The following is a 17,069-nucleotide window of genomic DNA, read 5'->3' as shown; positions in this document are numbered from 1 at the left end:
TATTTTCCCCACTTCTGTAACACCTCTCAGTTTTATAAGGTAGATTTTAAATGGTCAGATAAGGAGTCCATGCTCACTCTTTCAAGTACCTGAAGGTATAGAAGCCATGGTGGTCCCTTCTTCAGCCCCACCCCATCACCAAATGGCTCTAGCTTAGGTATATACTTGGGATAGGGGCTCACTAGGGCTGGTCCTGGTGCCTGAATCCGGGTGGAGCAACGGGCTGGGCTTGGGGAAATCGCATGCTTTTGGCAAAGTGGTGTTAAGGCAGCTGGTTGCCTTTGCCAGAAGGTGGCCCCGGCCCCAGCTTGGCCTGAGAATTGAGGCTGCTGGCAGAGGTTCCCCCTGGGTGGGACCCACCACATTCCTGGGCTGTGACTCACACCCTGAATCTGAGTCACCTTCCTGAGTCACTGTTCCCAGCAGTGTCTCTCCAGAAGTGAGCTAGCAGAGCCCCTTCCCCAGGCCTGGCCGGGATCTGACTTGCCTTTCTCTGGCTGGGTGATGGAACCTTGGCGCCACCCGCTGGTGGATGTCAGCAACCGGAGAGGCACGGGAAGGGGAGTGGGGACTGGCACCTGCCAGCAGCTTAGCTTCCTTCTTCCTAGTCACCACCTCCCTCTGCCAGTCCCAGAGGTACCTGAGCAGCTGCTCCTAGTAGGTCACAGAAGAGAGAGGGGTTGGTGGGAAAGACTGTCCCAGGAAGGTAAAGGAAGGCTGGCCTTGGCTGAGCAGGAGCTGGCCCTGAGGAACAGGGAAGGAGCTCTCAGGAGGGGTCAGCAAGAGCAGCAGCCCAGGCTGCCACTCAGCCCAAGGGCGTGCATATGGAGGCAGGCAGGACCCCACCTGGCCGGGTCTGAGGCTTGCCTCTGCACCCCTCCTGAGTAACTCTCTAGGCCCTTTGTCTCTAGCTTTCTTGTCGTGTGCTCCCTCACGCCACCCCCACACTGGGTTACAGGGTTCTCCTTTATTTGCGTGGCTGCTCTGCTGGTTCACTTCCTTCCAGCCTGGACCGGGGTGTAGGGACCCTGAAAGGCTGCAGTGGGAGCCCCTGGATGAGTGTCCACATCCAGTCCACCCTCGGCCTTGCTTAGAGCCCCAGTCCCTGCACATTGGCAGGAGGTAGCAGTGGGACAGGCTGGCCTTGGGGATGGGGGTGGCCTGCCCTGGGCTGGCAGGGGCTGGCTGGGACAGAGGCCCAGAGAGAGGAATGACCTATCCTGCCCTCCAGGCCGAGGAGGAGCTCATCAAGGCTCAGAAGGTGTTTGAGGAGATGAATGTGGACCTGCAGGAGGAGCTCCCATCCCTGTGGAACAGGTGAGCCCAGGAGGGGTCCCTCGTGCCGGCCTGGAGGGCCCAGCCTACGTGTCCATCTGGGCTTGTCTCTGATGAGGGTGGGTGTGTTCACAGGTGGACAAGCTGGCCACGTGGCTGTCTACTAACCGTGTTCTTCTTACCTCCGCCAGCCGTGTAGGTTTCTATGTCAATACGTTTCAGAGCATCGCAGGCCTGGAGGAGAACTTCCACAAGGAGATGAGCAAGGTAGGCCCTGGGGACCCCTGTGGGCCTCAGGGCCTCTGGACCATGTTCCCTCCTGGTCTGACCATGGTGGTCATAGCCATGGATGGGGCCACCCAGGCTCCCCCTGGCCTTCCTGGCTTGGGTACAGTAGCCCACTACCCTCTCTGGGCTGTGGGGAGGAACTGGCTGGTGCCTGTTTTCAAGGGGCTCCCTCTGCCTATCCCAGATCCAGCCCTGGCCCCTTCCCCACATGCAGCCTGTTGTTGCCTAGTCGGAGAGGTTGGGGGACATGGATCAGCTGCCCTCAAACTGTAAATGTGTTCTCAGGCCACATTGGCTCATGGAGCTCAGTGTTAGGAAATGATGACGGTTTCCCAATTTATGGGGAAAAAAAATTGAAATAGGCCCGCCTTATCTGCCAGATGTGAGAAGCGGTCTGGCCAGCTGATATTCCTACACTGTATTATTTCCATGACTGGACTGGCAGTTGGAGTGCAAAGATGTTTAACTTTGCAGTTGGAAAAACCCAGTGTTGGCAGCTTCCCTGATCCATGCAATGGGTGTGGGTCTGACTTTTGTCTCTTGGGTCCAGAGGAATGAAGTGATTGATGATGGTGGATTACAAGCCCAGGGCCAGTGGAGGAAAAGCCAGCTGGGGACCTTTCCCGACTTACAACCCTCAGTAGGGCTTCCTGCCTTTTCGGGTCTCTGATTCATTCCTATTTTTTCCTTCTTCCCTTCAAAGATTTGAGACAACTTATGAAAAGTCTTGGGGAGGGAAATCTCTCTATCTAAAGTTAGTCCATGGAAATAAAAAACACTAGGCAGAATTGCATATAAGTAGGAGGAAAAATTCAGCTCTGAGCTTCCTCGTCTCAGTAATGAGAACCACAAGGTGCATGGGACAGATTGCCTTTCTTGCCTGTGCTTTGGTGAAATTCCTGGCAGTTATTGTCAGTCTGAAAGCATCTTGGCAAAACCACCTTGACCATTAGGATAAACAGTGATGGCAAAACCAAAAGTTGAAATAGTGCAAACTTTATATAGAATATTGGGGCATCCTTATAAGGAGTAAGAAGAGAAGAGATGATACCCCACAAACAATAACGGTTAGTAACAAGCCCATTCCCCTTTTCTCTTTCCCCTTGGTTTTTCGGGTTTGGTGTCCATTTCCCAACTCTCATCGATAGAGACAGAGGAGCTTGTTCCTGGCAGGGGCCGGGTTGGGAGAGGGAAAAAGAGGTGGTACTGGGGAGGTGTGGCTGTACGGGTGAGGAGCCCCGACCTGCTCAATGTTCCCCTACAGCTCAACCAGAACCTCAACGACGTGCTGGTCAGCCTGGAGAAGCAGCATGGCAGCAACACCTTCACAGTCAAGGCCCAGCCCAGGTGTGTGCAGGTGGGGAGGCCGGGGTTGGCCTGGGCTCTGGCATGGCCAACTTCAGTGGCTGGGACCCTGAGGTGCCTTTCTTGGTCCCCTGGGGTTTTGGCCCTGGGACTCTGGGAACCTTCCTGACCCTGCCTCCTTGTGACAGGGCAGCAGGTGAGGGCAGGTCAGCTGCTTCCCCAGTGTGTCCCTGAACCCGGGGTTTCCCACCTCGTTTGTGGAGAGGGGGCGGTCAGGGTGTGGAGAAGCCCCTGCTCAGCGTTGGGGGCCAGGACTGAGTGGTCCCTGGACAGCAAGCCCAACTCCAGAGCAGGGCGGTGCCCCTGCCCACCCCTCACTGTGGCTGTTGTGAGAGGCCCCGAGCCTGGATGCTGGCATGAAATGCTCCACATGGGCTCTTCCCTGTCCTCTGCAGGTGCCCCAGGGGGCCAGGTGCCCAGGAGGTCCCCGTTTCCTGAGGGAGGCCACTAGGGGAGGGGAAAAGCCCTGTGCCTTGGGTTGGGGCCGGGGGGTTGGAGCAACAGCAAGTCTGGGATTTCCCTCCCTTTCTGGGTGTATGTGTGTGAGAGAGTATGAGAGTTCAAGTGCGTACAAAAGTACACATGAGTATGTTGGTGAGATTGCGGGAGTAAGCGTATGGGCATGTTTGAGAACATGAGTATATGAGTGCACGTGAGTGTGTATGAGTGTGTGTGAGTGAATGTATGAATGTGTGAGTGTGTATGAAAATGTATGTGTGACAGTGTGGGTATGAGTGTGTGTGTAAGTGTGTGAATGTATGAGTGCATGTGAGGGTGTACGAGTGTGTTTGTGAGATTGACATATATCTCTGTGTGTGCACGTGTGTGTGTGTGCCCATGCACGTGTCATAGCAGGTGCAGAGAACCCTCGTGAGCCTCAGTTTCTGCACAGGGTGATTGTGGGTGCTTTGTGGGTACCTGGGATGCTGCCTAGTGACTGTGTCTCCCCTCTTCCTTCTCTGAATGCAAGAGTGACTGAGAGAGGGCCCCACCGGTGCCTGAGGCAGCAGGAGGGGTGTGGAGGGTAGGGGAGGGTGGGATGAAAGTCCCTAGGGAGGGCACCTGCTAGCTGCGGAGGGTCATGTGGGTACACCCAGGGCATGTGAGGTGGTGGCGGGTGTGACTGTCCTGGGCAGTGCAGGCTGCCCCCTTGGGAAGGGCACCCAAGGCCAGAGGGAGGCAAATGGAGACTTGGGACCCGGCTTTCGACCCAGCTGGCCCATGGTGCAGCCCTCCTCTTCCAGAGCTGCACACTGCCCAGCTGACCCCTCCCTGGCACTCTGGGCCCACCTGGGGTTCCTGTGGCCTGGGCCCTGTCAGCATCCCTGGTACACCAAACTGGGGTTTGACCAGGGCACCTAGGCCTGACAACAGGCCCAAGGATGGACTGTCCAGGCCTCTCCTGGCCCTCAGGAGGGCAGAGGAAGGGGCCTCCCTCTGCACCTGGCATTTCCCCCAAATGAAGGCTTCCATGTCCCGTCCATCCCCACAGAAAGAAAAGTAAACTGTTCTCCCGGTTGCGCAGAAAGAAGAACAGGTACCGGCAGATAGTGCTGCTCTGGGGGCCTCCGAGCCAGCACCTGGCCACATCGTGCATGTGCCTTGTGCCCTGCTGTGAGGGCGCCACTAACCCCTAACCTGCCCCGTGTGCTGTGCTGCCCCAGGGGACTGGGTTGTGCCATGTGTTGGGAGGGGACAGAGGACCAAGGGAGCTGTCAGGTAGAAAGGAGGAGAGTGCAAGGTAGCAGTACGAAGACGTAGCCCTGGCTGCCTGGGTGCTCACAGGTGGAAAAGGTGGCAGGGGGAGGCCTGGGGAGGCTCGGGAAGGGGACACCGCAGCACATGTGTATACCACATGTCATGTTGATCTCTCTTTAAGGAGGCAAATACATTTCCATAAAACAAATTCAAAACAGACAAGACAGTACCAGGAATGTGTCTCACATTGTCCCCAAGCCCCCACCAGGTGACTTGGTCTTTCTAGATCTGCACCGGCCAGCACAGTAAATGCCTGAAACGTGGCCAGGGTAATGGAGGCTTTGAGTTTGTAGTGTTAATTAATTTAGATTGAATACCCGCCTCCCCTGTGGCTGGTGGGTGCTGTGTTGGACAGTGCCATTCTAGAACATCCGTATGCAAGAACAGATGATTTTATCCTTCACACCCAATGGCTGCTGTGCACACCTTAGCCCAGGACCTTCCCCTTATTTCTGTTCTGTCTGCTCTTCTGCCATGAAGTCATGCCATCTGTTTACTTTCCTCTGGGGAGTATATTGGGGAGGCACACTGCGCTGAGGGGGATCGAAGGTCTGGAGACAGCGAGGGTATCATGGGTGGACTAATGGATTGCAGTGGATGGAGGTGGCAGCCTGTGGGGCAGGCCGGGGAGGTGGTCCCCACCCCCTGATAGAGGGACTGCTGTGTAGTTGGGGAGACTCACTTTGCCTCTAGAGTGTCTGGCTTGCTCATGCTGCAGATCTCGGACAACATCAGCATAGGCTGGGGTACCAGGTGCCTTCTGTGTCCCCAGGGATCACAGGCCTCCGGTCTGGAGTCCCAGCTGGTGCAGCCCCTGCCTCCAAGGCAGGTCCCCACTGTGAACTCCTGCAGGTGCATGCCCAGGGCCTTTCCTTACCACCCATTCTCAAAGACACGCACACCTCATATTCTCCTGTACCGGCATGCGTGCACACACACTTCCACACGTGGATGCAGGGGGACGTGCAGGCAATTCATGTATACACACTGTTTCCATGTGGAACCCTGGGGACATGCAGGCACCATGTACACACCCTGTCCCATGTGGAACCCTGGGGACATGCAGGGACCATGTACACTTACTCTCACACGCGGATCCATAGGGACATGTAGGCCCACGTACACACAATTCAACATCAGGATCTGCGAGGACAGGTTCACAGGTGTCCTTAGGCATACACCCGTGTACCCGCCACGTCTGCGCATCTCTCTTATGCCATGGCCTCTCTACATTGCCCTCCCTTTCTTATCCTGCCTCCATAGTGACAATGCCCCTGCCAAAGGGAACAAGAGCCCGTCGCCTCCACCAGATGGCTCCCCTGTGGCCACCCCCGAGATCAGAGTGAACCATGAGCCAGAGCCAGCCAGCGGGGCCACACCCGGGGCCTCCATCCCCAAGTCCCCATCTCAGGTAGGCATGCTGTCTCAGTGCCCTGTCCCCTGCCCCCGCTTTCTCTTGCTCCTATGTTGCTGTCTCCATCCTCCTCCTCCTCCTCTCCCTCCTCTTCTCCTTCCTCCTCTTCCTCCTCCTCCTCCTCTTCCTCCTCCTCCTCCTCTTCCATCCCTTGCCTGGACAGGTTTGGAGCCAGAGGCTTTGCCCAGCGGGGGCCTGAGTCTGGGCCTTGTTTTCTTCGGCCCCCACCTAGCCCAGGCTGGCCCAGTGGCCCTGGCCCACCCCAGGTCTGTGACTATTTCTCCTTTCCTGTGTCCCCACGTCCCCTTTCCCTCCCCTTCCCTCTCTCCCTGGCTTTTCCGCATTTTGGCTCCTTGACTTTCTCTCCATCTTCCTTCCGTGTCTAGATAGGTCCTCAGGTGTCCTCAGCCTCCTGAGTCTCGGAAGTCTCTTCTCTCTCTGGCGGGGGCTGGAGGAAGGAGCCCCACCAGGTGTTCTTATGGGATCATGAAAGGGACAGAAAGAGGGAGGACTCCGTGAGGGAGCGTGGGAGGTCCAGTGGGACAGAGCCTGGGCTTCTGGACTGTTTTGTCTCCACACCCCACCTGCCCCACCAGCGGGGGGCCTGGGAGTGGGCAGCCAGGTGGGGTTGAGAGGCGAGAACCCTTTTGGTTTCTATGCTGTTCCTGATTCAGTGGGGCAATTTGGATAATGATGCTAAGAGTAGGGACAAGTGCCCAAGTGAATAGCGCTTCTTCTGGGCTGGACACTGTACCAGTGCTCTCCATGTTTTTATTCACTGAATCCTCTCAGCTGCCCTGGGCAGTGGAGACCATTAGCACTGGTATTCAACAAAGGGGGAAGCCCAGGCTTGGGGACTGTGTGGCCTGCACGAGTTCCCTCACCTTGTGAGTAGGTGTGTGGCCCTGCATGGCCTGGCCCACGTTGGCCTCTCTAGGGACAGACTGAGGCTGAGCTGGGGCAGCCCTGCCTGGGCCCAGGGAGATGGAAGAGTGGGCTGTGGGAGGGCAGAGGTGGACAGGGGTGAGCGCCAGACCTCACCCAGAGGTCCTGGGGCCTGAGCGGTCACTCTTACCTTCTTTAGCTCTCTCTTTTGCTCCCTCTTTCTCTTTTCTCCGCTCTCTTTTTTTCTTCTTCCTGCACAGTATTTCTGGACTTCTTGCCTTGGTCTCCCTCCTGGGGGTGGCCTGTAATCCTGGTGTCTGGGTCTGGGAGCAGTGACTCTTCATTTTCCTTGTTTTCCTCACTTGCCTGCGTGGGGCTGGGGCTTGGGGGTGTGACTAACCTTGGCTTTGTCTCTGTCTCCCCGGACCCCCACGCTCTGCTCTGCCTCCTGCGCTGCCCCCTGGCCTGCGGACCCACAGCTCCGGAAAGGTCCACCAGTCCCTCCGCCCCCCAAACACACCCCGTCCAAGGAGATCAAGCAGGAGCAGATCCTCAGCCTGTTTGATGACGCGTTTGTCCCCGAGATCAGCGTGACCACCCCCTCCCAGGTCAGCCGCGGCCACCGCGGCCCAGTCTTCTCCCCTCCTCTCGCTCTCTGGGAGCGTGCATGATCTTCATCCTCCATCCCATGCCCTGGGCTCCTGTCTTTAGGGCCAGGAATCTGGCTGTGTAGTCTGCGCCTGCCTCTCTCATTCATCCGCCCTCCCACCTCCGTCATTTCCTCCACCACTGTCCATCATCCATCTCTGAGCACGTCCTGTGGCCAGATGCAGGGATACGGAGGTGAAAGCTGTCCCCTTGCCTCTGGGGGCCAGCTCTGCTGATGCTATGGTGGGGAGTGTGGAGGGCTTGGGGCAGCCAGGGAAGGTTTCCTGGAGCAGGTGACCTTCGCTCGGTGGCTACTCACAGAGAGCCAGAGGCAGAGATGGCGGAGAGTCTGGGAGGGATGGGAGATGGGATTACTGTAGCCAGAATAACATGGGGGTGGGGGCAGTGGGAGTAGCTGGTCAGAGCAGTCAGACCTAGAGTGGCCTGGCATGGAGACTTTGGCTTGTAAATGTCCTAACAGACGTGTAATGCCCCTCCATGTATGAACAGGAGGAGGGCACAGCAGGAGTGTTGCTCAGGGCTGAAACAACCTCTTGCTGGCACCAGATTGGGCTGACACATTATCAGATGGACTCAGGGGCAACCCCCAGAGAACCTCCCGCTGGAGGCTGGCTCCCCAGGCCTCACAGCCTCCCTTCTGCAGGGCCTCACCTTTGATGGAAGTGGTGCTAGACCAGACTGTGGAGGACTCGGCCACAGTGCCGTGGGGTTTCTCGGGCCTGCCTGCAGCCCGGCCCGGGGAGGGGGTCTTTCGACTCTGCCTCCAGCAGGCTCCTTTGCACAAGCCCAGAAGCCTGGAGGAGAGGCCCATGAGCATGGTGAAGGGCAGGTGGGATCAGAGAACAATTGGTCCAAGTTGGCACCAAGACTGCTGGCAGGTGGCTGTGTGACACAATGCCAGCGGCCCAGGAGGCATACAAACCTCTCTGAGAAGGAGGCACAGGGAGGTAGGAATAGCAGTGACAGCCTTCCCCTGCCTGAGGGTGATTGAACATGCTGGCCAGCATGTTTTCAGATGAGGGAGATGAATGACATGAGAGCAACTAAGTACCAACCAAGTAGTGCCACCCGCTTCCTGCAGTACATCCTTTGGTTTTCAAACACCCTCTGGGAGGGAGCATTGCCCCCATTTAGGAGGTGAGGGACCTTCAGGCCTGATTGACAGCCTATCTCAGACAGGGAAGAGGGGTCTGGCCAGGAGGTGGCTAGAGACTGCTCATACCCAGACTATCACTCTGTGTGTCTCTGTCCCCCCATGTGTCTGCATGTGCCCTTTGCCACCCCTTGTATCCATATCCAGGGAGGTAGGGCTATCCATTCTGGTCTGGGGTGGGACAACTGTCCACCTGGGGTATTGCTGCATGGGGCAGGGGTGGGTTTGTCCCCATCCATGATGCAGGTTCTACCAGGGCTTCTTTGCTGTGATGTGGTGAGTAGCCTGTATCCCTGCAAGGAAGGATCCTCAGTCATGCATGGTGCAGGGCGGGGGTCACTTGCCAGGAGAATACAGCAAGTGGTCAATGCTGTGGCTGATGACCCTTCCCTGGGAGCACTAGGGGAGTTGCTGTCTGGACTTAGCCGACTAAGGTGAGGGTGTTGAAGAAGCAGGGTGGGGCTTGGGGAGGATGCTGGCCCCCTGCTGGTGGGAGGTACCTGGAGGCTGTGTGTATTGGTGTCCTAAGTACTCAGTCCTCAGAGATGGCTTGGCTGTGAGGTGGGGCAGTGACCTTACCGACTCAGGCCCATCAGATAGGACTGGACCTGAAGGAGAGTCAGCTGCTGGGGATAGGCCTGGGCCCCCCCTGGTTCTGGGGAGTCAGTCCATTTGACCTGCTGACGTGGAAGGCCTGATGCTGGGGGACAGATGCCCGTGAGTGTTCTCAGGAGGCCTCTCTGGAGAGCCACTGCCCATACCTCAAGTCTCAGGCCCTTGACGGAGGCTCTGTGGTGGACACTGGCCTGGAGGGCACTCCCTCTTAGTGCTGGGTGCCTGTCAAGAGTGAGTAGGGCCAGGGAGTTGGCTGGCCTGGGCTTTGGGGGCTAGGGACCCGCCCAGTACTGCATGAGGGCTCAAGAGAGCCAGAACCCTGAGCCACATCCTCTTTTGGATCTAGATAAAGTCTTCTCTGGTCCTGAAAGAAGGAAATCCCTTGTATAATAAGATGAAGGCTGCAGACTGTCCAGCCCCTCCTTAAAAGCACCCTGTCCCCTGAGTGCTGGTGCATTCCCAGCCCCCCGCCAGCCTCAGAGGGCTCTTCAAAGCCAGTCATCAGTTCTGCCATCCAAGGGTCCTTCCCTGGGGGCTCTGGGGAGACCTCCCCTGTAGTGGTGCGGCCTGTTGTACAGTGGGCTTCTCCCTAGCCCTGTTCTATGCGTGCTGCTGGGCCCACTGAACAGGGGTCTGGTGGTGGCTGCAGGGGTGGAGTCGAGCTTTAACGCAGATTTCCCAGATGGATCTGAAGCCCCTAGCACTGGGGACCCCACTTTGGAGATTGGCCTCTGAGCCTGTCTGGGCTTGCTCAACCCTTTCTCCATCCCTGTAGCTGGTTGGTAGATGACACAGAGGGTGACTTGACTGGGGTTCCCCAGGGACAAGTAGTATAGAACTCCCAACCCTGGGGCCTGCAGGTTGGGGAGACTGAGGTGATCCTGTCCAGCTGGGCTGTGGCCTGGGGCTGCTCTTGGTGTGCAGCGGAGCTTTTGGAGAAAGAAGAGGAGCACAGGAGCCTGCCCATCCAGCGGATGGAGATGGGGGCAGTCTGGGGCTTGCCTTGGTCTTGCGGGGTGGCTGCCTCATGGCGGGACTGCTGCTGGATGTCCAGTGCTGAGTGCTAGGTGTTGTCCTTATGTGAGGGGGACCTGTGCCAGGTCCTGTGGTCACGGGTAGTGCTCCTTAGTATATGTGTGTGAGGTGGGTGGGCCAGAGCCTGGGATGGGGGTCTGTATTCACCTGCTGTGTGTACCTGAGGTGAAGGTGCTCAGCCTGCCACTAACGACCTTCCTCTTCTGCTGCTGCTGCTGCCAAGTTCGAGGCCCCGGGGCCTTTCTCTGAGCAGGCCAGTCTGCTGGACCTGGACTTTGACCCTCTGCCACCCGTGGCAAGCCCCGTGAAGGCGCCCACGCCCTCTGGTCAGGTTGGTTGTGCCCACTACCACCCGCAGGCCCACCAGCTTCCAGGGTCTGGGCTTATGTTTGCCCACCTGCTATGTGGCCTCTTAGGGGGGGGTCCCAGATCACCAGGCCCTCTTCCCACACACTGCCCTGCCCTTCACCTTGCTTCCTGACTCTCAGCCCTTGTCGCTCCCTTAGGCGCAGGGCAGAAAACAGACCCAGACTAGCCATCAGACACCCCTCAGAAGAGGGCTGGTTAAATACTTTGTGCAACTTCTGGTTCATCTCAGCACCCTGCCTGTCCTGGCAGCCACTCCCTGACCTGGGGTGTGGTAGCTGCAGACCTAGCTTTTGTTCCTGCTGTACCCAAGCCCTGGGTAGGGGTTCTCTGTGGACTGCTTGCTCTCCTGTCTCTAACCTCCGTACTAACTCTGTCCTTCTCCCCCACTGCTGCGCTCAGTCAATTCCATGGGACCTCTGGGAGGTAAGCTGTGTTTGCTCTGTACCCGGGGGAGCTGCGTCTCTGTGTGCCCAGGCCACTCACCCCCTACTCCTGTTCACAGGTGCACACACCTGGCACACTCACCCACGCAGCACACACAGACATGTGCACACATGCACAGGGAGCCCACTGAGGCTGCTTCTGTAGCTGATCTACTGCTTCTCCTGGTCATCACCATGGGAAAGGGCCTCCTCAGTTTAACTGGAGATGAGGGTCCCCTCCATGATGTGACACAGTCCTCAGGGCCTGTGAGTGTTTGCCTGTGGACAAGAAGCCAGGTGATCACCTAGGATGGACTGGGTTCTTTATGGTGGGCAGAGACCTGTGAGGCAGGAGGGCCTTGGAGTGGAGGGCTCTTTTTGGCAATGGGGGAATGCACAGAGAGGCATCAGGGAGCCATTTGGTGGGTGAGGGCAGGGCTGTTGTCTTCCGAGAGTAGTGACTATGGGCAGGTACAAGGCCAGCTCACTTGGGACAGGTGCCACCCATCAGCTTATAGCTCAGAGTGCTGAGGCCCAGGGAGGGCTTGGAATAGGACCCATGGCTGGTGGTGGTTGAGCCAGAATTCCCCATGGGCTTGGTCCTTGAGACCTCCTGATGCAAGCTGAGGCCCTGGCAGGAACAAGTGGATGTGGCATGTCATGCTCTGGGGGCATACACCCCAGTGCTGCTCCTGGGAATTCCAGGAGAGCATTTTACTTGAGCAGCCAGAGACAAGCCTGGTTTGAACGGCAGGGCGAGTTTCATGTGTGGATTTCTGTGGATGCTGAACTGCAGGTTCCCATCCCACCTTACCGTTGCCTTGGTAAGGCAGAAATAAGGAAGGGGGAGAGAGAGGCCAGCCCTCGGGCTCTGGCTAGACTGCCCGCCTCAGGCACCCACACCCTCCCGCCAACACTCTGGCCACTCATGACGGTCTTCTCTTGTCTCGTGCCCCCTGCCCAACGTTTTTCCCACCTGGCCTCCCTGCTCCTCCCTTCCCCACCTGCCCCATTCTCTTCTGGTGGCCTGTCACTAGCCCACAGAGAGTCCAGCTGGCAGCCTGCCATCCGGGGAGCCTGGTGCTGCTGAGGGCACATTTGCTGTGTCCTGGCCCAACCAGACGGCCGAGCAGGGGTCTGCCCAAGTAAGTGCCTGCCCACCCCTACCCCCTATCCAGCTGCTCCCCATCTCTGGGGGTATAGCATGGATGAAGAGGCCAGAGGAGGGGGTGCAGGATGGACCAGGCCACTGTGGGCCTGAGGGTGAGGATGGTGTCCTGAGCCAGGAGGCCCCTGGATAAGGTCACTAGGGGGCATGGGTGTACATGGCTGGAGTCACATCTTGCCTCCCTCCCACTTGCCCACCTTGTGCAGGGCCCCCTCTGAGTGGGGGAGGGAGGACCATTATAGAGCACACCTACCAGTTTATACCAGGCAATTTCCAGAATTTTCTCACTTAATCTTCATTCTGATCTGGTCAGCCACGCTTCTTCCTTTTCCCGGTGAGGAAATGGAGGCTAAGGGAGGTCGAGGAACTTGGTTTCAGGGGTAGGAAGTGTCCGAGTCTGTGTTGGCCCAGGTCAGCCCAATTGCAGGGCCCTTGCTGGGGGCTGCTGGGGCATCCCTGACTGTGATGTAGTGTCCAGGGCTGGGAAAGGACCACCCTGCCTGCTGTGAGCTGCATTCCTGTGGGGACAGGAGCATAGATGTAGGCTTCTGCCTAGTCAGCTGGGCCAGGCAGGGTGGACAGGAGGCAGCTGGGACTTGGTGAAGTCTTAGAGGACAGGGCCTGCGAGGCAGGCACGGTTGGGGTGGCATCCTGGGTTCCTGCACTAGGCTTCTGCATGCACATCACTTGGTGTTCCTGTGCCTGCCAGCACCTCTTCAGCGTCTTCCTGTGTCTGGGGCCTGCCTGATCTGCAGGGGTTCCCAGATTATTCAAGGTCCTGGCAATGCTAGAACTGGAGACCAACCAGGCCAATATCCCTGGCCTTCCCACTCAGGTGCTGCCCTCCCCTGGCCTGTTCCCTGTGTCCTGGTTGCAGCATCCCGTCCTGTGTCTGACCCCTTGACGGCATTTATGTTGCAGCCCGCAGAGGCCTTGGAGGTGGCAGGTGGGACCCAACCTGCGCCTGGAGCCCAGGAGCCTGGGGAGACGGCGGCAAGTGAAGCAGCCTCCGTAAGACGGCAGGGACCAAAGCCCTGCTTTTCTTTCCTGCTGTGTCCACCGTCTGTCTGTCTGTCCACCTGCCTGCCTGTGGCTCCCCTGTGCTACTTGCCCGTAGGCTGCGGTTCCCGTTGAGGAGCCTGGGGACAGGCTGGTCTGGCACCTGGCACAGACACCTCTCCTTCCCTCCCCGGTGGCCCTTGTTCTTCCTGCACCACCACCCTGATCAGCTAACTCGTCTCCTGTCCCCAGAGTTCTCTTCCGGCTGTGGTGGTGGAAACGTTCTCAGCAACTGTGAATGGCACCGTGGAAGGCAGCAGCGGGACCGGCCGTTTGGACCTCCCCCCGGGCTTCATGTTCAAGGTGAGCCCAGGCTAGCAGACCCAGCCACTGTTCCACTGTGCCTGGGGCTGGGGCCATCCTCTCAGATTTGCTGTCATATGATCCCTGCTAGGCCACTTCAACCCACTAAGTGGCCTCGGAGCCCCGCATCACCACTTCACAGGGCTTCATGGTACAAAGCCTCTGCCCTGTGCTGGTCTGGAGGGGGACCACGGGGTGACTGACATGCTCTCCTGACCTCTGCAGGTGCAGGCTCAGCACGACTACACGGCCACTGACACGGACGAGCTGCAGCTCAAGGCTGGTGACGTGGTGCTGGTGATCCCCTTTCAGAACCCGGAGGAACAGGTGAGTGGGTGCCGGGCTGCGGTGACGGAGACGGCCAGCAGGGGGCAGCAGAGGCTCGCTGTCTGGAGGTCCAGGACTCCATGAGGTGCTCCTCCCCTTTCGCTAAAGCCCTTTACTCTCATCCTGATTTTTGTCCATCCTGTCCTCTCCCACTGGCCTCTTCTCCCTGCCCCTCTTCTCTCCATCTTTCAGCTCTTCAGTGTCCTCTTTTCCTTCAGCCTCCATTTCCCTCCTTTTAGGCTCTGTCAGCTTTCTCTTTCCCCCTTCTCCCTCCTTATCTACCCCTTGCCCAGGCCACCTTCCTCCCAAAACAGGATCCCTCTTGCTCAGGTCCCTGCCTGCAGGTGTCCTCTGTGCAGTAGACGGAGCAAGGGCTGAGCAGTGGCATCTCTCTGATCACGTCCACCCGGCTATTGCCCTCGAGGCTGGCCCTGCTCTGTCCTCACGGGGCCACCATTTTCTCAGCTGTGTTCACAGCTGGGTCTCACCCCAGATGCCTTCTGCGCCTGTGGCTTCTCCATATTAGTTCATCTCAGAGGACCCTCCTAGGTCTGGGCCAGCTGATTTGCTCAGATGGCTAAGGGCTCTCAGAAGGACTTCACTTTTGGTGCAGGGAGCCTTTGTGGGGTGTTTGGTGGTGCCCATGGGGATGTCTGGCTTTTGCCCTTAGTTTCAGCACTGAGCACCTGCTGGCAGAGCATAAGGGACCTAGGTCTGAACCCACTGATTCTCCTAAGCCCCCACGTCTCCACTGACCTCTCTAGGGTGCCTGCCCTCACTGGGTGGGATTTCAAGAAGGAGAACCCTGAACCTCAGCCCACAGGAAGGTTTTGTTCAGGGGTGGCTGGACTGGGCTCAGATAGGACATCAGAGTTACGTGGGACAAGGCAGATAACAACACAAAGGTAAATCACAAAGATCCAGGAAGTTCCCAGGCCTAGTCCAGCCACAGGAGAAGCATGGCCCAGCTGTGGGCAGGGATGGACAGTCACTCAGTTCCAGGGTAAGCTCTGGGCAGAAGACCCCTGCTAGGGGTCAGCCGTGAAGCAAAGGGCAAGTTGGAAGTGAAGCGCTTGATAGGGTGGACTGGGGACCTTCTAGTAGCTTTTAACTGGTGAGTGCTTCTAGATCTTTCCAGTACTGTATATAGAAATCTGAATCCTGGAAGGAGTGCTGCTGTCCTCCTCAGGGACGGGTCCTCTGTGGGCACTGGGTGGTAGGAAGCCCTGGGACTGGGGCTGGGGGTGTTGTTTGGCATGTTTAGATCAGTGTAGTGGTCAGGCTGTCTTAGGAAAGAGCAGCTCACCCAAACCAGGTTTAACCCTGAACCCACCCATTGAGGGCAGGCTGGCTCCTGCAGGGTAGGTATAGGTCTCAGGAAGAGGCATCAGGAGGCATTTTCAAGGTGGGCTGGGCAGGCTGAGAGGCAAAGAGCAGGAAGAGGGACCATCTTCCCAAGAGATTCCAGGGAACCCTGTTTGGTTCTGTGCCCTCTGTCCCTCATCCCTGTGTGATGTGGGTGCTCTCCTTGCACCAGGATGAAGGCTGGCTCATGGGCGTAAAGGAGAGTGACTGGAACCAGCACAAGGAGTTGGAAAAATGCCGGGGCGTCTTCCCTGAGAACTTCACGGAACGGGTGCAGTGATGTGACGGCGGAGCTCCTGCAGTCCTCTGGGCGTGTGAAGAACACCTTTCCCCTCCCCCCCAAAAAAATGTGTGTTTCTTTCTTTTTTTTTTTTCTTCTCTTTTTTCGTTTTCGTTTTTAAACTTTTGAAAAAGCAAAGGGAAACCGAGAGACGAGAGACCTAAGCCGAAAGGTATTCTCCCAAAGATTAGGTTGTTCTCCCCCCCAAGCCCAATCCTGGCCAGTCTGGTAGAGTTCACCAGTGTTTCTGAAGCTGCTGTGGTCCCTAGTTGAGTCCCTGGCACCCTTCTCTGTGCCCGCATGTGTGCCCGGCTGCAGGGCGGGCTGGGGGCCGCCAAGTCACCGCCACGCTTGCCTGAAGCTTCAGCCGCGCCACCTGGGCAAGGGTCTTCTTTACCTGGCAGCTGCTGTGGGTGGGCGCAGACACCGGCCCTGCCTGGCCCTGCCCCGCAGACCATCCGTGTGCTGTTTGAAAATAAACCTTAGTGTTCAAACAAAACGAAACAAAGAAACGACAACAACAACAAAACTGACAAAACACTAAAAAAAAAAAAATAATAATAAATAAAGCCTGTGTGTTTATTTTGCCACCCCCGCCCATCCTCTGTATCAGGACTCCAGGAGTCCACACAGGAGAAAACCGGGACCCTGCTGGTGAAAGGGGGTCCGAGTGCTTTGTCCAGAGTCTGGTGGACTAGGAAGGGGCCTGGGCGCTGGCCCACCTTCACCCTCCTCTTGCGGCCCCTACTGAGTGCAGCCCCAGCTCCTCCGCTCCATCGGTGATATGGGCCGGTCTGAGCAGCCCACGATGACACGCAGCTGTGGCCCGGCCTTCCCAGGAGCTGAGGGAGATTGTGCCCATGGCCCAGGAACCAGCCTGGATTTGCAGATGGGAAGAACTTGTCTTCCCATAAATTTGCACTGATAGTAAAAGGAGGTGACTGTGAGAAGACTCTGAGCTTTATTTTAGAGTAAAATCTCTCGACTTTACTTTAGGTGGCAGAAGTGTCCTTGCTGTTGGCCCTGATGGGTCCTGTGGGTGACAGATAGTGCTGAATCTGCCATCCATAACTTCCAGGAGCAGTAGAAGTTACAGCAGCAGCAAACAGAGGGTTCATTTCTAGATACCTCTCTTTTGAAAGATTTTGCTTTTTGTATCTCTCTGCCTCCTTCCCTCTGTCCCTCCTTCCCTCTTTCCTTGTTGACAGCCCTTTTCCCTTGGAGGACCTGGATTTGGTGCCCAGACCTGGCCAGTTCCACTGCTTCTGAATCTGTGTGTGTGCCCTGGGCTGTATGAGGAGTTGTAGCCAGGGTGGCAA

General features: G+C 57.4%; 1 protein-coding gene across 4 annotated transcripts in view; it reads left to right on the top strand.

Annotated features, from left to right (window-relative positions):
• Bin1 (bridging integrator 1) overlaps positions 1 to 15,803 on the top strand; it is a 55,491-nt gene extending 39,688 nt beyond the window's left edge. Inside the window, exons 7-17 of one of the 4 annotated variants that reach the window (XM_026388222.2) lie at positions 1,232 to 1,317; positions 1,467 to 1,542; positions 2,828 to 2,910; positions 4,421 to 4,465; positions 5,950 to 6,097; positions 7,465 to 7,593; positions 12,286 to 12,393; positions 13,338 to 13,427; positions 13,668 to 13,778; positions 14,004 to 14,105; positions 15,643 to 15,803. In XM_026388222.2, the coding sequence (XP_026244007.1) occupies positions 1,232 to 1,317; positions 1,467 to 1,542; positions 2,828 to 2,910; positions 4,421 to 4,465; positions 5,950 to 6,097; positions 7,465 to 7,593; positions 12,286 to 12,393; positions 13,338 to 13,427; positions 13,668 to 13,778; positions 14,004 to 14,105; positions 15,643 to 15,750 (1,086 nt within the window). In that variant the 3' untranslated portion in view covers positions 15,751 to 15,803. The remainder of the gene's footprint in view (positions 1 to 1,231; positions 1,318 to 1,466; positions 1,543 to 2,827; positions 2,911 to 4,420; positions 4,466 to 5,949; positions 6,098 to 7,464; positions 7,594 to 12,285; positions 12,394 to 13,337; positions 13,428 to 13,667; positions 13,779 to 14,003; positions 14,106 to 15,642) is intronic. The other 3 variants (XM_026388230.2, XM_026388239.2, XM_026388248.2) reach the window with 3 other exon arrangements.
• Positions 15,804 to 17,069: the final 1,266 nt, after the last annotated feature.

This window comes from Urocitellus parryii, chromosome 1 (genome assembly GCF_045843805.1).
Source record: "Urocitellus parryii isolate mUroPar1 chromosome 1, mUroPar1.hap1, whole genome shotgun sequence".
Taxonomy (NCBI): domain Eukaryota; kingdom Metazoa; phylum Chordata; class Mammalia; order Rodentia; family Sciuridae; genus Urocitellus; species Urocitellus parryii.
The sequence above is the reverse complement of the archived record's forward strand: the minus strand, read 5'-3'. Positions and strand labels throughout refer to the sequence as shown.